At 36.8% G+C, this 18,698-nt stretch overlaps 1 protein-coding gene across 5 annotated transcripts in view; it reads left to right on the top strand.

The window, feature by feature from the left end:
• The window catches only part of LOC121294630 (semaphorin-6D-like), a 77,097-nt gene extending 64,332 nt beyond the window's left edge, over positions 1-12,765 (top strand). For 3 of the 5 annotated variants that reach the window (XM_041218533.1, XM_041218530.1, XM_041218531.1), the window contains 18 exons: positions 1,181-1,343; positions 1,914-2,025; positions 2,227-2,287; positions 2,643-2,705; positions 2,819-2,920; positions 3,057-3,147; positions 3,399-3,518; positions 3,905-3,993; positions 4,605-4,822; positions 4,949-5,080; positions 5,319-5,474; positions 5,574-5,744; positions 5,881-6,021; positions 6,149-6,226; positions 6,362-6,420; positions 6,789-6,845; positions 7,559-7,726; positions 9,181-12,765. In XM_041218533.1, the coding sequence (XP_041074467.1) occupies positions 1,232-1,343; positions 1,914-2,025; positions 2,227-2,287; positions 2,643-2,705; positions 2,819-2,920; positions 3,057-3,147; positions 3,399-3,518; positions 3,905-3,993; positions 4,605-4,822; positions 4,949-5,080; positions 5,319-5,474; positions 5,574-5,744; positions 5,881-6,021; positions 6,149-6,226; positions 6,362-6,420; positions 6,789-6,845; positions 7,559-7,726; positions 9,181-10,469 (3,219 nt within the window). In that variant the 5' untranslated portion in view covers positions 1,181-1,231 and the 3' untranslated portion in view covers positions 10,470-12,765. The remainder of the gene's footprint in view (positions 1-1,180; positions 1,344-1,913; positions 2,026-2,226; positions 2,288-2,642; positions 2,706-2,818; positions 2,921-3,056; positions 3,148-3,398; positions 3,519-3,904; positions 3,994-4,604; positions 4,823-4,948; positions 5,081-5,318; positions 5,475-5,573; positions 5,745-5,880; positions 6,022-6,148; positions 6,227-6,361; positions 6,421-6,788; positions 6,846-7,558; positions 7,727-9,180) is intronic. The other 2 variants (XM_041218534.1, XM_041218535.1) reach the window with 2 other exon arrangements.
• Positions 12,766-18,698: the final 5,933 nt, after the last annotated feature.

Here is an 18,698-nt window from a genome sequence, read left to right as displayed (position 1 = left end):
TTAATTTCTTTTTTTAGTTCCCTTCTCAAGATGCCACCTAGTCAATTCTATTGTATCAGTAATGGAATATTTATACTGGTAAATTAGAGTGCTAAATAAAATTTACATTGTAGAGTCATCAAATTGGAAGACTGTTTTTCTTTTTTTTTTAATGCCTGTCCATTTCATGTTCTGTCAAGAGTAATTTTATATTTAACAAAGTTCATTTCTATTCAAGCCTGTACAGATGGGCTGTTAAGAATTTTGTAGGTTATTTGTGTGACTAGAACAGAGCCTGGATCTCTGAGGCAGTTAACCCTGCTCTGATCTACTCACTTGTGGGCAATACTAGGAAACCATAGACTGTGATATAATAAAAAAAAAAAAAAATTCCTTCAGGTTGGCCAGACATTTTATACTCTTGACCTTTGCTGCATAATATCATTCTTTTATATGAATTCAGCTGTGAAACAGTAGTACAATAGACCAATGATGATTTTTGCATGCCAATTTAAAGCTAACCCATTGACATCCATTCCAAGATCACATGCTATAAATGCTAAAACCCGGACTTCTTCAAATTGCACTGAATGAAGAAATACCAATCCACTGCTGAGAGCTTGCTTGCAATACTTTGTTTTCAAAAGGACTTAATTAACCATGTCTAGTGTGAAGAGGAACACTGTATAATTACAGACCTGATGGCAATACTAATGTAGTTAAATACAAACTAAACAGTTAGATCAGAGCTGGATGCAGCACAGCCTTTTCCAGTAACTTGATATTAAACAAATGGTCCCTGAGCACTGAGCATTCTTGTAGCTGCGCTGGTCCTTGGAAAATGGATGGGAATGATGGACAATTTGATGCTTTATGTAGGTCCAAACAAATGATACAGGGGCTTTTGGCTTGGTAGACCAAAAAGCTTGTGAACATCATTTGTTTTGTTGGTTGGTTCATTGAACAGTATTCTATTCTACCCATTTTTATTTCCGGTTACAGTGCTATAGATGTGGCAATAGACAGTTCCAAATAACTGACACACATCTGAAAGCCAGCAAAATTGCTGCTCAGGCTTGTCAAATAGCAGCTTCCACACTGTTCCAAAACAGGACAGTGCAAGTAGCTATGTATAATTTCCTTATAAAAATAGAAAAGAAAAGTCCTAGAACTGAATGTATCCAATGTTGCTGTTTTCCAGGTAACGTCTACACTTGCATGAAGCAGGAAGCTTTTACTTTCTGTGTCAACCATGGGGCTGGGAATACAGCTTTTTCTCAGTTTGGTGATGCTTATGCCTTCACAGTTGGTGGCGGTCAGCTTTCCTGAAGACGATGAACCCATTGACACTGTCGACTACCACTGTAAGTACGATCTATGTGTAGGGATGGAAACTGAGTTTTCTGAACCCCCCGTCCCAGTCCCCGTCCCCGTCCCTCTTACCTGACTCAGTGACAGCACCCTTCTTGGATTCTATTCTTGTATGGGTATCTTGTATTTTTTGCTTTCTATCACCTGCAATGATTTTTTCATCAAGATAAACTGTGTGAAATTCAATAGCCAACAGCAATGTGTTTTAAGTTGGGTTATTGCTTGTCTAGTGCTGCTTTTTTTCTTTTTTCTTCTGATGGATTAAGCAGAATCATGTGCATGAATACAAAATGTTCAACTCTTGTCACTTTGGAAATCAGGTGGGCTTAAAACCTAGCAAGTTGATTTCTGTGAGGGGAGGGAAAAAAACAGAGAATCTGCTGATGCAGTTTGAATGAACACATTGGTAATATGCCAGTGTAACATTCTTTTAATATTCATTACATTACAGAAGGATTTAGCTTAAGCCATTCTACATGGCATATATACAGTTAATCAATACCATGTATTGAATCCTGAGCTCCGTAATCCTAAATAAGGCTGTAACTTATTCCTGCTTGCAGATTCAAGGCAATATCCTGTATTCAGAGGACGTCCTTCAGGCAACGAATCTCAGCACAGGCTGGACTTTCAGCTGATGGTGAAAATTCAAGACACACTTTTCATAGCTGGCAGGTGAATCTTTAAGAGACTCCTAATTATATTGGACTGGAAGACTGTCCAGTAATATATACAAAAAAAGTATTGATTTGGATGCAGATTTAAATACAGCAGATTGCAAAGTCATGTGTTTTTTTTTTTCTCTCTGGTTACCTGTACGGTAATCCGGTGTCTTGCAGAGCACATTTTCAACCTTGTTTTCTTGTCATTGAGCAGGGATCAGGTCTACACTGTAAGCCTAAAAGAGTCATATAGGAATGAAATCATCCCTTACAGGGTAAGTTAAGCTTCCATTTAATAATAATCAATCTGTTTTTTTTTTTTTGGGGGGGGGGTTTGAGGAAGAAGGGGGGTTAATTTGAAATATTTCAGATAATAAATTGATTGTAAAATCACGCTCACTGTGCTAACATTCCAATGTTTGCCTCCGATTGTATCACTGTTATAAAATTAGCAAGAAACCATTTAGATAAGAGCAGGTTTATATCTTTAATTGATGGGTTCACTAGTCCTGGTTAGCACTGTGGACTTCCACATTAGCTAGTCCAAGATTAATGATAAACCACAGTGTGAAAACAGTATGTATACAAAGACTAATGCTTAGGCTTTTTTTTTTTTAATTTATTTTATAGAAATTGACGTGGAGATCCAGGCAACAAGACAGGGAAAACTGTGCCATGAAGGGAAAGCATAGAGTAAGCATGGTTTTCTTCATGGAGTTGAAAAAATAAGCACTTGCTACAATTCATCCAACGCAATCTTGTATCTTTCACTGTTCTCTTTTTTTTTTTTTTTTTTTTTTTTAAAGGATGAATGCCATAATTTCATAAAGGTTTTCGTTCCAAGAAATGATGATCTGGTTTTAGTCTGTGGCACAAACGCTTTCAATCCCATGTGCAGATACTACAGAGTAAGTAAAGGCCATACATTGTAAATTGGTCAGTAGTATTCTTTGGTGACCTTCTTCAACCTGTCAAACCTGTCTAAAACAATTATATCTGTCCATCTATCAAATCATGTTTTTTTTTTTTGTTCTTTTTGTTTAGTTGGACAACCTGGAATATGACCGTGAAGAAATTAGTGGTTTGGCAAGATGCCCATTCGATGCCAAACAGACCAATGTTGCCATCTTTGCTGGTAAGACAAAGCTTTAAAATAATAAGTGAAAATGATTAATGGCTCACGCAGAGGTTGGGGGGGTTGTGAATGAAATATGAATGCTCAGCGTGTGCCAAGCCTGATCGGAAATATGACTAATCATGTTTTATTAAAATTAAGCTGCAAATTAAGATGCATTTTTAATCTTGCCTACCTAGTACCTGCATCGTAGGCAATTGTCCAAAATACTTAGAAACAATTTCTGACCTGTTCTGTGTTTGTTAATCCAGACAGCAAACTCTACTCTGCAACGGTGGCAGATTTCCTGGCAAGTGATGCAGTCATATATCGCAGCATGGGAGATGGATCAGCCTTGAGAACAATAAAATACGATTCTAAGTGGTTAAAAGGTAAGGGACAATGGCAGTTACCACTTAAAAACATGGAATTGTACTTATTTGCAACAAAGTAAAATACAATTTATTATTGCATGTTATTTGCTTCAACAGTAATATAATTTAAATACATTTTTAATAACTCAGCCTAACTGGCAGCACTTGTTTGTATTTTTCTGTGATCATCATCCATCTTTAAGGCCTTTGATTAGTCTTCTGCTTCACTGCACTCTCATTTAGACTTTTAAACCTCCAGGATATTGAAAAATGGCTTTAGTTGATAAGTAACTTATACAGTCTGCTTACTGACCCAATAGAAGTTACCCTTCATGTGTGTAATGTGGGAGACCAGAGTTTTAAGACTTGCATAACCAACTTAGTCTTTGTCCCCTTTGTTACAGAGCCACACTTTCTTCATGCCTTGGAGTATGGGAACTATGTGTACTTCTTCTTTAGAGAAATAGCAGTGGAACACAATAATCTGGGGAAGGCAAGTTGAATTCTACTTGGATTTAAATTAACCTTCAAAAAATCAATATGTACTCTATTTTTTTTTTTTTTGCAGTGCAACTAAATATTTTAAAGAAATAAGTGTTTGTGATCACACGTCTCCAAGCTTGTAAGAAGTTTTTTTGTTTTGTTGATGGGTAGTTTCCTAAAGAAATTCATTTAGAACTCTGGTTCCTTTAACTGTTAAGATTAACCAATAATCTGAGCCCAGTTCTTCCAGACAGGTTTTAAACGCTCTCCCTTAAGCCGCAAGGTAATAAATATTTCAGTCACACTAATGCAGTCCTTGATACCTGTACTGCGATGTAGATTTACAGTTGTAAATTATTAAGCCTATTACTCGTGGTTAATTAAAGTCTTTGAATCGGTTACCCCCCCCCCCGATCCCATCCCCTTTCCTTAAAAAAAAAAAAAAAAATGGTGGTTTCCCACTTGGGAATGTTGTGTTTATTCAAATCAGGCTTTAAAAATGCTCATCCTTTTCAACAGTATAAGCTGCATTTGCATGCAGATCTTGGATAAGACATCACAATACCTTGGCCATAATGGGATTATGTATTATTTAAACCATGGAATTTTTTTTTTCCCTAGGCTGTGTATTCCAGAGTGGCACGCATATGTAAGAATGACATCGGTGGCTCCCAAAGAGTACTAGAAAAACACTGGACCTCATTTGTGAAGGCTCGCCTCAACTGCTCTGTTCCTGGGGATTCATTTTTCTATTTTGATGTTCTGCAATCCATCACGGACATAATAGAAATTAATGGCATCCCCACTGTTGTTGGCGTATTTACCACACAGCTTAATAGGTGAGTGATGAGGAGTAACCCAACACCAGAAGTAACTGCACTGCTGCAGTCATATTAAATTGACTTTTATGCTCTTTGTATCTTGATTCTGATTTTTTTGTTTTTTTCTGCATCTGTGTTTTGTAGCATTCCAGGATCTGCTGTGTGTGCTTTCAGCATGGATGATATTGAAACAGTGTTCAGCGGCAGATTTAAAGAACAAAAAACACCAGACTCTGTTTGGACAGCTTTTCCTGAAGATAGATTACCTAAACCAAGGTAGATATGATTAAGCTGTGACATTTATGCTGCAGTTTTAAATAATTTATCAGCAATAATTGGACATGTTGCATATTTAAACTGCTTTGCACTGTGTGCACCATGTGCAAGCTGATATTTGTTACAAGTTTGGGGCACATTTTTACCATCTCCATGATCACGTTTAATAAGTAACTGATCTGTTGTCCTCTGATCGCGTACCCTTTCATGTAATAAAATGCTGTTGTGTTCCTTTCAGGCCTGGCTGCTGTGCAGGACATGGTCTGGCAGAGTCTTACAAAACCTCAATTGATTTCCCCGACGAAACCCTATCCTTTATCAAATCCCATCCTTTGATGGATTCTGCCGTCCCATCCGTCACTGAGGAGCCCTGGTTCACAAAGACTCGCGTCAAGTATGGCTTACTGCAGAATTAAAGGGATCTCTCTATAGTCTTACAAATATCATCTCGATCAGCAAGGACATTTAACAATGTGTTTTTCTGTTGTTGTAGGTACAGGCTCACTGCAATTGCGGTGGACAATTCGGCAGGTCCTTATCAAAACTACACAATACTTTTTATTGGCTCCGAAGCAGGCGTGGTCCTCAAAGTCTTGGTGAAGACTCCCCTTTCTCTGAATAACAGCATTTTACTGGAGGAGATTGATGTCTTTAACCATGGAAAGTACGTAGTCACCTTTTTATATAAATGATCATCCAAACGATTTATGGTACGTTTTTAATAATCTCCATAGGAAGAAAAAAGGTAGGTATGCAATTAAATTCTAAACTGATTTAACTTTTTTTTTTTCATGCACTAGGTGTCTATCCAACAGCGAGGAAGACCGAAAGATCATGTCACTTCAGTTGGACACCGACAATCATGCCTTGTTTGTGGCCCTTTCAAGCTGTGTGATCAAAATTCCACTCAGTCGCTGTGAACGTCATGGCTCCTGTCAAAAGTAAGTCTAGATGCTATGATTTAACAGGAAGATAGAACTGGAACATATCTGACACTACTGTCAACAGAGTCTATAAACAGATACTCAGGATTTTGTATTTACCATTTATTTGTGTTCCCCAATTCAGGTCTTGTATCGCATCGCGGGATCCATATTGCGGCTGGATGGCTGACGGATCATGTGAAAGGGTTCAGCCGGGTATGATGTAAGTATTTATAAAGCTGTGTCTTTTAAATGTTCTGTTTAACCCATTACAGGCTCAGTGAGGTGTTGCATGTTTCTGCGTAAGTGTTTTTCTCTGTCTTCTGATGTCTTTCCTCTTGTGTCTCCATATTTACAGCTCTGGGTATGAACAAGATGTGGAACATGGCAACACCATGCGACTTGGAGGTTGTCACGGTGAGACATTCACAGCCTGTCATGTTGGATGACACGACTATCTTGGAATATCACACTAGTAACACATATTTATGGTCACATTCTACTAATTGCACTCATGGCACACATACATACCATGCAGTGCTTCTACCAGATTCACAAAGCTGAGCTGTTTGATCAGAGCAAGGATCAGTTACCAAATTAAAAACCTATATATTTATTTCGTCCAGTGTTTGTAATGGGTTTTTTTTTTAGCAGTAAAATACAACCATTGAATTTACTTTTACGATTTTTTATTTTTGTTTTTGATAGATCTTAATAGTTATTTACATTCCTTTTTGTTTTTTTATTTTTGGTCACTGATGACTTGTTCCTTTTAATTCTTTTAGAATTTGTGGCTACTGCAGCTATGCCAGATTACAAAACATTTGGCGATCCAACATCTGGTTAGTTTTTTTTTTTTTTTACTTTTAAATTATTTCTTTTCTTTTTTTCTCTAAGTTCAGCATATTCAAGCCTCCTCTGCTCCTCCTGTAGCTGGCAATACATCATTTTGCAACCTTTTCTTCATCTTCTTGCCATTAGAACAACAGACACAGGCAGGCTGTTTCTGCTCAGCAAGCCATTGCACATTAACCACTCATTGCTGACCGACCACATTTCTTCTTTTAAGTTTCCATTAACATACATCTCAGCTGCATGAGTAACCATCAGGCTTAACTCTCTCTCCTTACCACACCTTAGGAATTTACACAGGTATCCTCTAGGAGACACAGCAGGAAGTGTATTTCTTGTCAGTCTTTTCTTTATGCTGAACTTTTCTTTAATCATAAATGTATTTTTCCGCTTTTGGTGCAGACATTATGCTTCTGTATAAAGTAAGAACGGTACATTTTAAATGCCAAAAGTTATAAATAGAAATTCTCTAAGCATACATGGTATAACATTCCTTAAAGTAGGTAGGCTACTAATTTAAATCAATATATTTGCCTAAATATAGTGTCGATTTTCCTTTGATTTACCAAAGTACAGAGTATATTAAGCTAAAACATCTCTGATAATGACACGTACGAAACCCCATCTCGGGGGGCCTTTTTGTTGTGGTAGTTTTTACCCACACTGTTTACCAAATGCTAATGAAATCTGTTTGTCACCACAGACATGGCGTTTTCATCTCCCCCTGTCACCACAATGGCATCTGGCCCTATAGTTTCACCAAAAGCCATTGGCCCACTCTTACCTGAACTGATTGGTTCACGGAAATTTGTGCTCCAAGATGATCCTGACACTTCTGATTTTTATGATCCATTATCAGGGGTCCCAAAGGGTAAGGCCTTTAAGAGGGAGTTCTTTACTGCTGAATGGAAACCCGAGTAATAGCTGCTATTAGCAGGTCTTTGATGGTCAGCCAAAATCCAGTGAGGACAGCAAGCTGTCTTCAAATTACTACCTAGCATGAACTAATATGACCGTTACGTAACATTTACTAGAATCTTGCTGTAAAGTGTGTTTTTGTATGAGGAAACACTTAAGTAAAATAGTCTAGTTACCTGTTTTTTTTTTTGTAAAAGCAGCAAATATACAAAGGTTTCCACCAGCTGACATGGCAGTGATTCATTTAAGTTGATTTATATTTAATTTGAATGTTTGTTTTATTTCCATGTTATGTAATCTTTATTATGTGGTGTTTTTTTTTTTTGTTTTTGTTACCTCAAGTGATATGTTCAGTTTCTTTATCAAAATATCTTTTTCTTCTTTTCTTCTCACTGCCATTAAAATATCTAACCCTGAACATTTTAACCAATAAAATGTTCAAAAGGCCTTGCCACTAACACCAGTCTTATTTTAAATCCCTTTACTATTTAAAAATGTGGACCAATATTGCATGCAGTGACTTCACACAACACTCACTTTATAAAAAGAATGTCTGTGGTTACTAACAAATTAGTAGGACACTAATATATGCTTTTAAGAATAACTTTTGTACTAAATGACTTTCTCACTCCTAAATGGTTTTAAAATCTGTTATGCCAGTACTCTAAATAGTAATAAAATTGTGTGTATATATAATCTGTTATTATTATTATTATTCTGTTAGATACTCCTAATATATTGTCAAACATTTCCAAAACTTTTGCCGTACTAACAATGACACTAATCAACCTTTTCTATTAAACTGTGTTCTAATCAGCAGGGGTCATATTAAATGTGATCTGTTATCTTCACAAAGGTTAGATTGTATACTAAGAGTATATTTTGTTTGACATTGTTATGTTCTCATCTATTTGAGTATTCAAACAAAAAAAAATTCTAACAATAATTTATAATTAAACTGTGGGCTAAAATCTTTAGATCCTATAAATGTCTCTCCAGTGATTTTCATATTCGCCTTAGCTCTGCAAATGATCCTTGACAGCAGATGTGGTAAATGCGATCAGATTTATGCAGCTCTGGCATGTCCTCCGTTCAAATCATATCATTATAAGCTACACTATGCCACCAATGCCAAGAAAATGCTGAACACAAAATAAAATGTAGGGATTTTGAGGGACCTGTTCTGAACTACAGTTTGTAAAATGAGACATACAATTGAAGAGCAGTAAACAAATAAAACTGCTCCTATATAATTTCACATTATTAAAAATAGGGTCCCGATCTGATTAATATATTATTATATGGGGCTCAGAAATGATTGCCTGTGTTGTACAATAGTTAACAGTGCAGGAGTAGCAGAATCTGGAAATTAAGTTGTTGACATTAAATTGGATGTCTCTGTTTCAGGTGTGTGGGAGGTTCAGTCTGGAGATTCCAATCAGATGGTTCACATGAATGTCTTGATCACCTGTGTTTTTGCTGCTTTTCTCCTGGGTGCCTTCATAGCTGGTGTGACAGTTTACTGTTACAGAGATGCTTTCATACGAAAACCCAGGAAAATTCACAAAGACGCTGAATCGGCTCAGTCTTGCACAGACTCAAGTGAAAGCTTTACAAAACTAAATGGATTGTTTGATAGCCCAGTGAAGGAATATCAGCAGAATAGTGATTCGCATAAGCTGTACACAAGCTTATTGAGTAATGGGAAAGATATGCCGACTAATGGAGACACAAAGACGATGATATTGAGCAGCCATAGTCAACCTCCAGAACTAGCTGCTCTTCCAACTCCCGAGTCTACCCCAGTTCTTCAGCAGAAAAGCATGCAGCCTATTAAGAACCAGTGGGAGAAAGCTCATAATGTAAAGGTTTCAAGAAAGGAATCTCCTCTCAAAAGCCCTCAGTATTTTCCATCTAGCCCTCCGCCTCACTCCCCTATTGGACACGGACAAATTCCAAGTGCTGTTGTTCTTCCGAATGCTACCCATGACTACCGTGCTTCCTTCTCAAATCCCGATTTCCACAGATTGGAAAGGAAAATGCAGAATGTTGATGGGTCAGCATGTGGAAAATCAAGCAAAAAAGACCACAGACGATCTGTGGATGCAAGGAATACCCTGAATGACCTTCTGAAACATTTAAATGAAACGAACAGCAATCCAAAAGCTATACTTGGGGAAGTCCCCATGACCCACCAATGCCTGCCACTGGACCCGATGACAGAGATGCCACCTAAAATTCCCAGTAGAGAGGCTTCTCTTTATTCTCCCTCTTCCACTCTTCCAAGAAACAGCCCGACTAAACGGGTTGATGTGCCCAGTACTACAACAACACCAGTGAACACATTAGAAAGACAGAGGGGGTATCACAGAAGTTCTTCACAAAGGCACTCACTGTCTGGCCTGCCTAAAAACATTAACTCACCAAACGGTGTGCTATTGTCAAGACAACCTAGTATGAACAGAGGGGGATATATTACTCCCAACCCCCCATCTAGATTGGACTCGCATGGAACACCAGTTGGTGTTCATTCTCAACCCTCCTTATCCAGACAGAGCAGCTACACAGGGCATGGCTCACTTCCACGTTCTGGAATCAAGAGGACACCCTCCATAAAACCAGATGTTCCGCCAAAACCCAATGGGTTTGTTCCTCAGACTGCTCCAATGAGACCTGTAAACAAATACAGTTACTAAAGTTTGTATTCACATTGCAAAAGACCCAGGTGTGGTTGCATCCTACCTAGAGGTGTTTGTTACTGATGTTATAGGAAGGTAAGACTGTATGGAACGGTGGAAAAGCAAGTGGCCAAAGAAGCTACTTCCAACAGCATCTTCTCTTTTTTTTTTTTTTGCAAACTGCCAGGAGGACAGCAAGTTTTCTGTTTCAATACAAGGACGAGAGGTGGTTGTAGCTTGTGTTAAAGTCAAGTCTGGAGCCGAGGAAAAACAAACTGCTTGGAGAGACTTAACTGTTTGTTTTATGCCAATTTTGGCGTTCTAAATTACCATGCAAGAATACTTGAATGGGTTCCATTATTTACTGCCACTGAGCATTGTCTTCCCATTTTGAATGTGAATTTTATTTTATTTTTTAAAGAAAAAAAAAGAAAGTATGCATTTGTCAGGCTGCTTGGCCAAAATATCAGAAACTATTTATCTCCATGATGTTTTGAATTACAAGCAATGTGCTTTGACACTGAGAAATGCATTTATGGACGAATTGTAGCAAAGAAGTTTCATTTGTGGCAAAAAAGTCTGTCGCAAACCTAATACTAACCCTGTGTACAGTTTATACATGTACACAATATGATGCACTTACAATATTTGTGCAGCGGTACTATTCAGAAGGTGCACACTGATCCTAAATTGATCCATTAGTACCACATTTTATATGGATAACAGCTTGGGCCAATCTATGTTATTATCATTCAGGGAGAACTCCCTGGACATTTCTAAAGTACATTTTGTTTTGCTGCTATTGGTGTAATATATACATATTAGTATACATTTTACTACTCCAGGACTGCCAAGAAGACACTGTGAAGCAGAGTTCCTAGTCTTAATGGCCAGGGGGCTTTTAGTATAGAGTTAGGCACTGCCTTTGTGAGGGTGAGCTGGCGCAGTGTGTAAATGCACAATCCTTTCACCATTTGAGGCCTGGGTTAGCCTCAATGGACATTACAAAACCACCACAACATTTGTCAAGTGCCAGCCTCTTCAGCCAGTGCCATTGTCCCTCACATTTTATTAGCTATTTTGTACTAAAATCACGTATATGTTGAAAATGTAAGTGCTTCTTTTCTTTGCCCTCAAAACAATCAGTGAATTTCAAGTCTAGTAACTACCCATTAGGTATTAGAGTAGTGCAATCATTTAAAAAAAGAGAATAACAAGGTGTCCCTAAGAGTCATGCAGGTAATGACCATGTTCTGTAAATATATTTTTGTGAGTTTTCCTGAATCTGTGCATTGTGTGCCTTATTCGACGATCACTACCCTAACTGCTGAACATTTGTCATTTGTGGTCTTGAGGATTAATGTTTTGCCAGTTATACATTCTAAAAAGAAAAAAAAAAAATGTATATCCACAAATAACAAAGCAACGTTAGATATCCATTTTACAATGATAACAAATCAATCGTGGCCATCAAAAGATAAATTACATTTCCTTTTTACAGAATGAAGACACGTGTTATTCCAAGATAATAATAAAAAAAAAAACACACAGTTTTGCTTTCAGCTGTTATAGAAAGATGTTATCTCTTGCACAGTTGAAGTATAATTCAGTGAATGTAAAACACTAATTACAAGGGGAAGTATGTGAAACTGGGTGCTCAAGACAGACACAAACTACATGAAACTAAGATGTTACCTTTGTTTTATAAGTTTCTGTAAAACTGACCATTTGTTTCCTTAATCAAAAATTATTTATATAAGGAAAATTACAACCATCTAATTAGATTTTGTTAAAAGGGCCTGTTGGTCACCCAATTACAGAACGCATGAGTTTTAATACATGGATTAACAAGGCTGGGAAAGTACACTGAAAACATTCAGTGAAATAGAATAGGATTGCATGCACATGCACTGAGAGCTTATTCAGTGTTTCCAAATGGTAAAAAAAAAAAAATAAAAAAAAAAATTAAGGATTCTAAGATTGCAAATAAAAATGTTTACCTATATGTGCCCAAAGTTCAACTGTGTTTAAGACATTTTCTGTTTATTGAAGGAAAAAAAAAAAACATTTCATCAAGTCACAGTTGTTAGTACTGTACTTCGAGTACTAATGTATGTACAAAGTGAAAGCTGCCCTGTACTTGTGTGCCCTCTTGAAAGGTGTGTAACGTTGAACTGCCTTGTATATTGCAATGTGAATTCAAACCGTCTTTATGTTGCAATTTGACTATTCAAGCCTTTTCATTAAGATGCTTTGTGTGCAAAGAATAAAGTTGTCAACTTTTGTTTTTAATACAGCACAAGTTCAGAGCTGACATGCAGTTGTTTGTATCTGTCCTGTGGAGTACTTTAACATGTGTAGAGATCTTGTAAACTTGTACTGTGAATGTGTAAATAATTACATACAATTTTTTTTTTTTTTTTTAAACACAGCATGTAAAGCAAAAAATAAAATATTACAGTGCAGAACGTAACATTTAATTGTTTGAATAGATGCAAAGACTGCTGTATAATGCTGAAAGGTTTTAAGGCAGCAGGGGAAGGGAGGTTGGGGGTCAAGAAAAAAAGCAGGTCATATCTAAGATATTATGATTAGTTCTACTGTTGACAGTGTGCCAATTAAGTGATTATCACCCTGGAGATATCTGGTGCAATTATATTCTTAAAACTGCTCCCAGGGGTTATGAACTAGCAGCTTGAAAATAAGCATTGAAGGACAATTCTGCATTTACCAAATTAATATAATAGAAAGGCTTTCTTTGGGCAGTTTTTGTCCGGGTTTGTCTGCTAATAAACATGGCTGTTTACAAATACTTCACAGAATCCTCAGCAGTGCCAGCTCAGCAGTCCTCTACAGTTCTGTTGAGAGAAGCATACAACTGGGCTATATTACATTCGGGGTTATTTAGATTTATTTATTTTTAAAACAGTGAATTTAAATACTTCCTGTCCTTTCAAATCTGCAAACCAGTTGCAAATCAAAAAATCTCCCCGGATGGAAAACGCCAGCAGTTCTAATATATTTTGCTGTTTAGATGATTAAAAATAGACCATATTATGTTGACTTCTTTTCTGTGTCCTCCATGCGGTTTAGTACATTAAGCTTGGAACGTCAGAAACATTTCAAAATGCAATCCGGAGGAAAACAACACACACTTCAGATGGTTGTGGTTAAGTTCCCTAAGCTGTTTATAACGTGTAGGCAGAACATAGAACATCTGGCAAAGTCATTATGGACTGAATTTGCAAAGCACTTCTGTAATACACAGCCAGATCTTGATAAGATCTGGTCATTGGACCAGGGAGCAAAAATATTTTATCCAGCATGCAGTGTACAGTATCATGGGAAGATGTCATTACTTTCACACGCAGGGAGCCTTATAAGCTGCAATTTGCCCCAAAGCATGAAAATATAAGCATGTTGTTAGAATATAAATCAAGTTTTTAAAAAAAACACTTCAATAGGTTGTCTGGTTTTCTGCTATTTTTATAACTGAACTTTTTCTAAAGTTTGGTTTATGCCAGAGTACTATCCTTATAGAAATGTTGGTAATTGTAGAGTGTTTTTTTTTTTTTTATTCAGCTTGTTTTTTTTTATTATTTTTGTGCCAATTTCATAAAAATATTAACACATCCAAGGCACACCAAAGACAGCTGTGTTGAGGTGTGTTGTCTTACTAGACTGGACTAGCAGACCTCTGTTTTTAACATTTAAGGACAACAATGAAAATGAAGCAGTTTCTTCTTCCCAACTGTACCAGTGAAATAGTGTATCAAAGTGATGTCTTGTCACCATCACAGGATAAAGCTGTTGATTTTCACTCTTGGTTTACCCTTGACACCAATGCTGGGTTTCTCTGAACTCATACTTCAACTGTGTCCTGAAGAAACAACCCAGACAGCTTTGTTAGACCCTACAGCCTAATCAAAACTTTTGACGGAAAAAATGCCCTGTTCTTAGATTCTAACAATCAATTGGACCAGAGCGTTACTTGGACTGTAGAGTTCATTTACGGTACTGGTTTGTAGAGCAATGTGCCAATTAATCCATGGTTTCTTTCTGTTAGAGTCAAATAAATCCTGGTGTCTTGCTTCATGCCTGATTTAACATGCACGTGCAGACAACTAATTTCAGCTCCTAAATTTCCCTAAATATTACAGCACAGAGCAAGTGCTTTGTCACCTACACTATATTTGTAGGCATTAAAGAAGGAACACTATTTGTTAGAGACTGTGTTGTCCGTTGACCTAGCTCCTGTAATAAATAAAACATCATAACGTATTTTTCTTGAGACTCAAAGGCCCAATTCATGAACCATTTATATGAACTCACATTTTTTTAAAACTATTCATTTGAGAATTGCAGAACCCAAGCAAGTTGTGTTTTGTTAAACCCTTCAATTTTACCACTGCGCAAATGAAAGTAGGGTTTTATAAGGTTAACACAAGTGTAAATATCAAGTAAAATAAAACCATATTACTATATATTTTTTTTTATAAAATCACTCCAGAATGAGTCCTGGCATTGGCGGAGACAGCCTCAGCACTTAATGGCTTTCTCCGCGACAGCTGTACAGTAAGTCTGCTTTTTGCGAGACACACAAACAAAAAAAGCCATCCATGCCAGAACATTTCATCTTGACTTTCAAGAGAGTGCTTTAAACAGTAGGCAGTGAACTGCAGTTTCATGTGTCAACGAATCAAAACCCTACAAGCAGTATTTTTTATTTTTTACAATCACTGCCCATCAAACTTCAGACAAGTTTTTCTCTTATATACTTATGAAGCAATAGGTCTGTTAAAAAAAAAAAAAAAACCTCACAGAAAGCTGAAAGTGAATTCTTTGCATTTACCTCTCCCATACCCTCTTACACCTTATTCAATTCTTTCCCTGACAAAAGGGGACTCGTTAAACCTGGAAAAGACTTTCAAAAGCCCCCTCATTAGACTTTGTTATAACTTTGAATGATTTAAATCAAGCTGTCATTTCATCTCCTCATAAGACCATCTGACTTGCTTGCTTCCTTTAAAAAGGTTAATGAATAACAGAACAAAACCCATGAGTGAGTGCCCATCATGGACAGAACTTTCTCTTTCATTGGGATTAAAGTTTAACTTTTTTGCACAGTGATGTCTTGGACAGCCTTGGAAGTCTAATGGCAATCTTTGGGACTGGCAATATTACTCCAATACGTTCAACAGCAAATGTTGGGTAAGGACTGGAGCTACTCCAAATTAATCACATTGGTCTTAATCCGAACTCCTTTTTAACTCCTTTTAGTTCCCTGTTTATGCAATTATACATTGAATTATATGTAATTCTAATTCAAGCACGCTTATAAATGATATCAGCTATTAATGTTAGACACGAAGCTTCTAAATTTCATATCGCTGCTTGCAATTTATTTTATTTTTTTTTATATTCACTGAACAGCAAGAAATGTTAACTTGTCAAAAATATATTATTGTAACTGTACAGATGTCAACAGCGGCCATTACAAGAAAACAAGGTTAAAAATAAATTAATAAATAGTTCATTTGGATTGTATACAGATCCAAGAAGTAAACAAAAACATTTTACTATGAATTTTATTTTTTTATAATTCCAAAAATCCAGCTCAGAAGATGTATAAATCAAATCCTTTAAAAATAAATAAAAATCATTCAAATGTGAGCTTACAGATCCCCAATAATATCAGCAACAGGGAGGACTCTCCCTCCAGACGTTAGTCAAGTCTGTCTTTATCTTTGTCAGCTATATCTAACTAGTCTTTATCTATGTCTGGTCCCCTTTTAATAGATGAACGTGGCATTTTTGTCTCTGAAAGATCCCTCAGGCCTGTTTTTGCAGTGAAGAACAGTGGACGTTTGTCATCTTCCCTTCAGCATTTACAGATTCACTGCAAATGGCTCTTCATTTACTTTGGCAATTTGGTTGCAAAATCACACCTCATTCAAATGGACTTTTCTGAAGCTTTCACCATGCTGCCTCCACATACCAAATGCTGAGCATTCCTCTGTCGAAGGGACAGATCGGCACTTAGGAAGCAAGAGTGCTGAGAGAAGCCCCTTCCCCTGCAAGCAATTCTCAATCTCTAGGATCTCTAAAACATAAGCGGCCGGATCGTAAAGTGACAACAGTGATGCCTCTACACATGCATCCCCATTCCTTAGTGGCACCCATACCTGCCCAGTCCATGCATATGTTGCAGGCATTTTTTCAACTTTAGTGGACCCCACTATAAGGCTTACCTGACCATCCAGCAAGTACAGTAATTTCAAATATATTTATAAATACAATCTACAATTTAAATCTACAACTGAAGCCATCTACACTATGGGCACAGGTAGCTAGGAGGCCTGGATCTCATTTGATTCAGCTAGTACTTCCATGGAAACTTTCTAGAGGTTAAATAATAGCAATACTGTTACTGCAATACAAAACAACCTGTAAAAGTCCTTTCTGAAACAAATACGGGGATTACCGGGATAACTACATTAGAGAAGCATGACATACTAAATAATGATATTTATTGTACACCCTGTCATAATGAACTTGTTTCAGTTCTACTTGGATGCAAAACAATGACAGTGTTATAAGTTTTACAGAGCCCAAATGCCAGCACGTGACCTTGGGTATCATTAACTTCATGATGGGGCTCTATATACAGTTCTTTTGCTGTGCACAGAAGACACTGCAAAAACTATTTCAAACAAAACCCTATGCAATTGAGCTGTTATTTGAAAACATAATTTCCAAGGGATTAGCACACTTCAAGCTGAAGAGATGGTCTGTTCGCATGGATAAGCAAGCTGCATGCATGACTTTGATTTCCGTTTAACCACACACAATTGTATATTTGCTGCTGCATCAATGTCAAACCAGAGAAACACGCTAACACAATTATAAAGTTTCAGGAAGAGTAGACGGCTTCAAATTGGAAGATAAAGAACCAATCCAATATGTGAACCTTTCATGTCAATTCATTAGGGATAGATGCATCCTTGATGTCACATTGCCTAGTAGGAAATTAATACTAAAACGTTTTTATGATCAAGCTTATAAAAATGGCATCAAAACATGGGGTAAAGCATAGAAATACAGTGATATTATATATATATATATATATATATATAATTAATGCCATCAAATGCAGATTAAAAAAATAATAAATCCCATTGAAATCTCATAACTTTTGTAATGTAAATGTGTACCCATTCTATTGACACACTGAATGTGGACTGACCATGTATATCTAAACCATTACTTTATTCTTAAATTCTGTGGAACTAGTTTAACAAAACTATAATTCTTGTATCCAATAAGTCACCTCTAGTTGTAATACCGCTAGAGAAATGATTGCATCATCAGATAAGTAATCAAAATGCTTTTTTCACATTGATCGCTCTTAAATCTCTTTTATGCTCCAAGATTGCTTACACATCATTTCTCATAAAGGTGCTACGGTCACCAGTGCGTGAGCTAAGAAGAAAGAACACACACACAAGGGTTGATTCATTGCTTAATAGGAGTCCCACGCTTTCCTGTGCACTCACTTCTTCTCCAAAGGGAAACTCCAGAGAAACAAAAACAAGAGGTATGTTTATGTGAAAACGCCACTTCTTGTTGTTTTGTGTGTGAGCAATACATTATAGAGGGTTGGGTTCCCCACCCGAAGCCCCTCCCAATGTCTAATGAAAGGTTCTATTAGTCAGTTCCTGGCAATTATCTTTTCCCAACCTCTAAGCTTGACTGACTGCTTTCTTTTATTACCCCTCTAGAATTGTCTAGCCATTCGCAGGCAGATGAGACAAATTAGAACACCCATCGCACTGAAGCAGCTGCTGTCTAAACCACAACACAAGCCTGGTTAATATAGTAACTATTTCATCAGTGAATATCCCAGGTGTCAGTCTGATAAAAGCTGTACTGGTTTTGTTGAGAGAACATCATATTTAGCAGTTGTTGTTTACTGGCATATTAACTTTGTTACCTACACAGTGCAAATCTACAATTTAATGCAGTTTAAAACCTATATTTTAAGTGTCTGGTCAACACATGTACAGTACATCCCCAATGCTGCAATGTTGTAAAAGTTTAATCAAGTATTTTAGAAGCTATAGTGCAAAATGTTTGATTTTTGTAATATACATTCCCTGCCATGGCTGTAAAAAAAAAAAAAAAAAAAAACCTGCAAATATCAGTTTCATGAAATATATGGGCATATGCACATTACAGTAAAAGCTA

The sequence above is a fragment of the Polyodon spathula genome, chromosome 19 (assembly GCF_017654505.1).
Source record: "Polyodon spathula isolate WHYD16114869_AA chromosome 19, ASM1765450v1, whole genome shotgun sequence".
NCBI classification, from domain to species: Eukaryota; Metazoa; Chordata; class Actinopteri; order Acipenseriformes; family Polyodontidae; genus Polyodon; species Polyodon spathula.
This window is presented reverse-complemented; position numbering and strand designations above follow the sequence as displayed.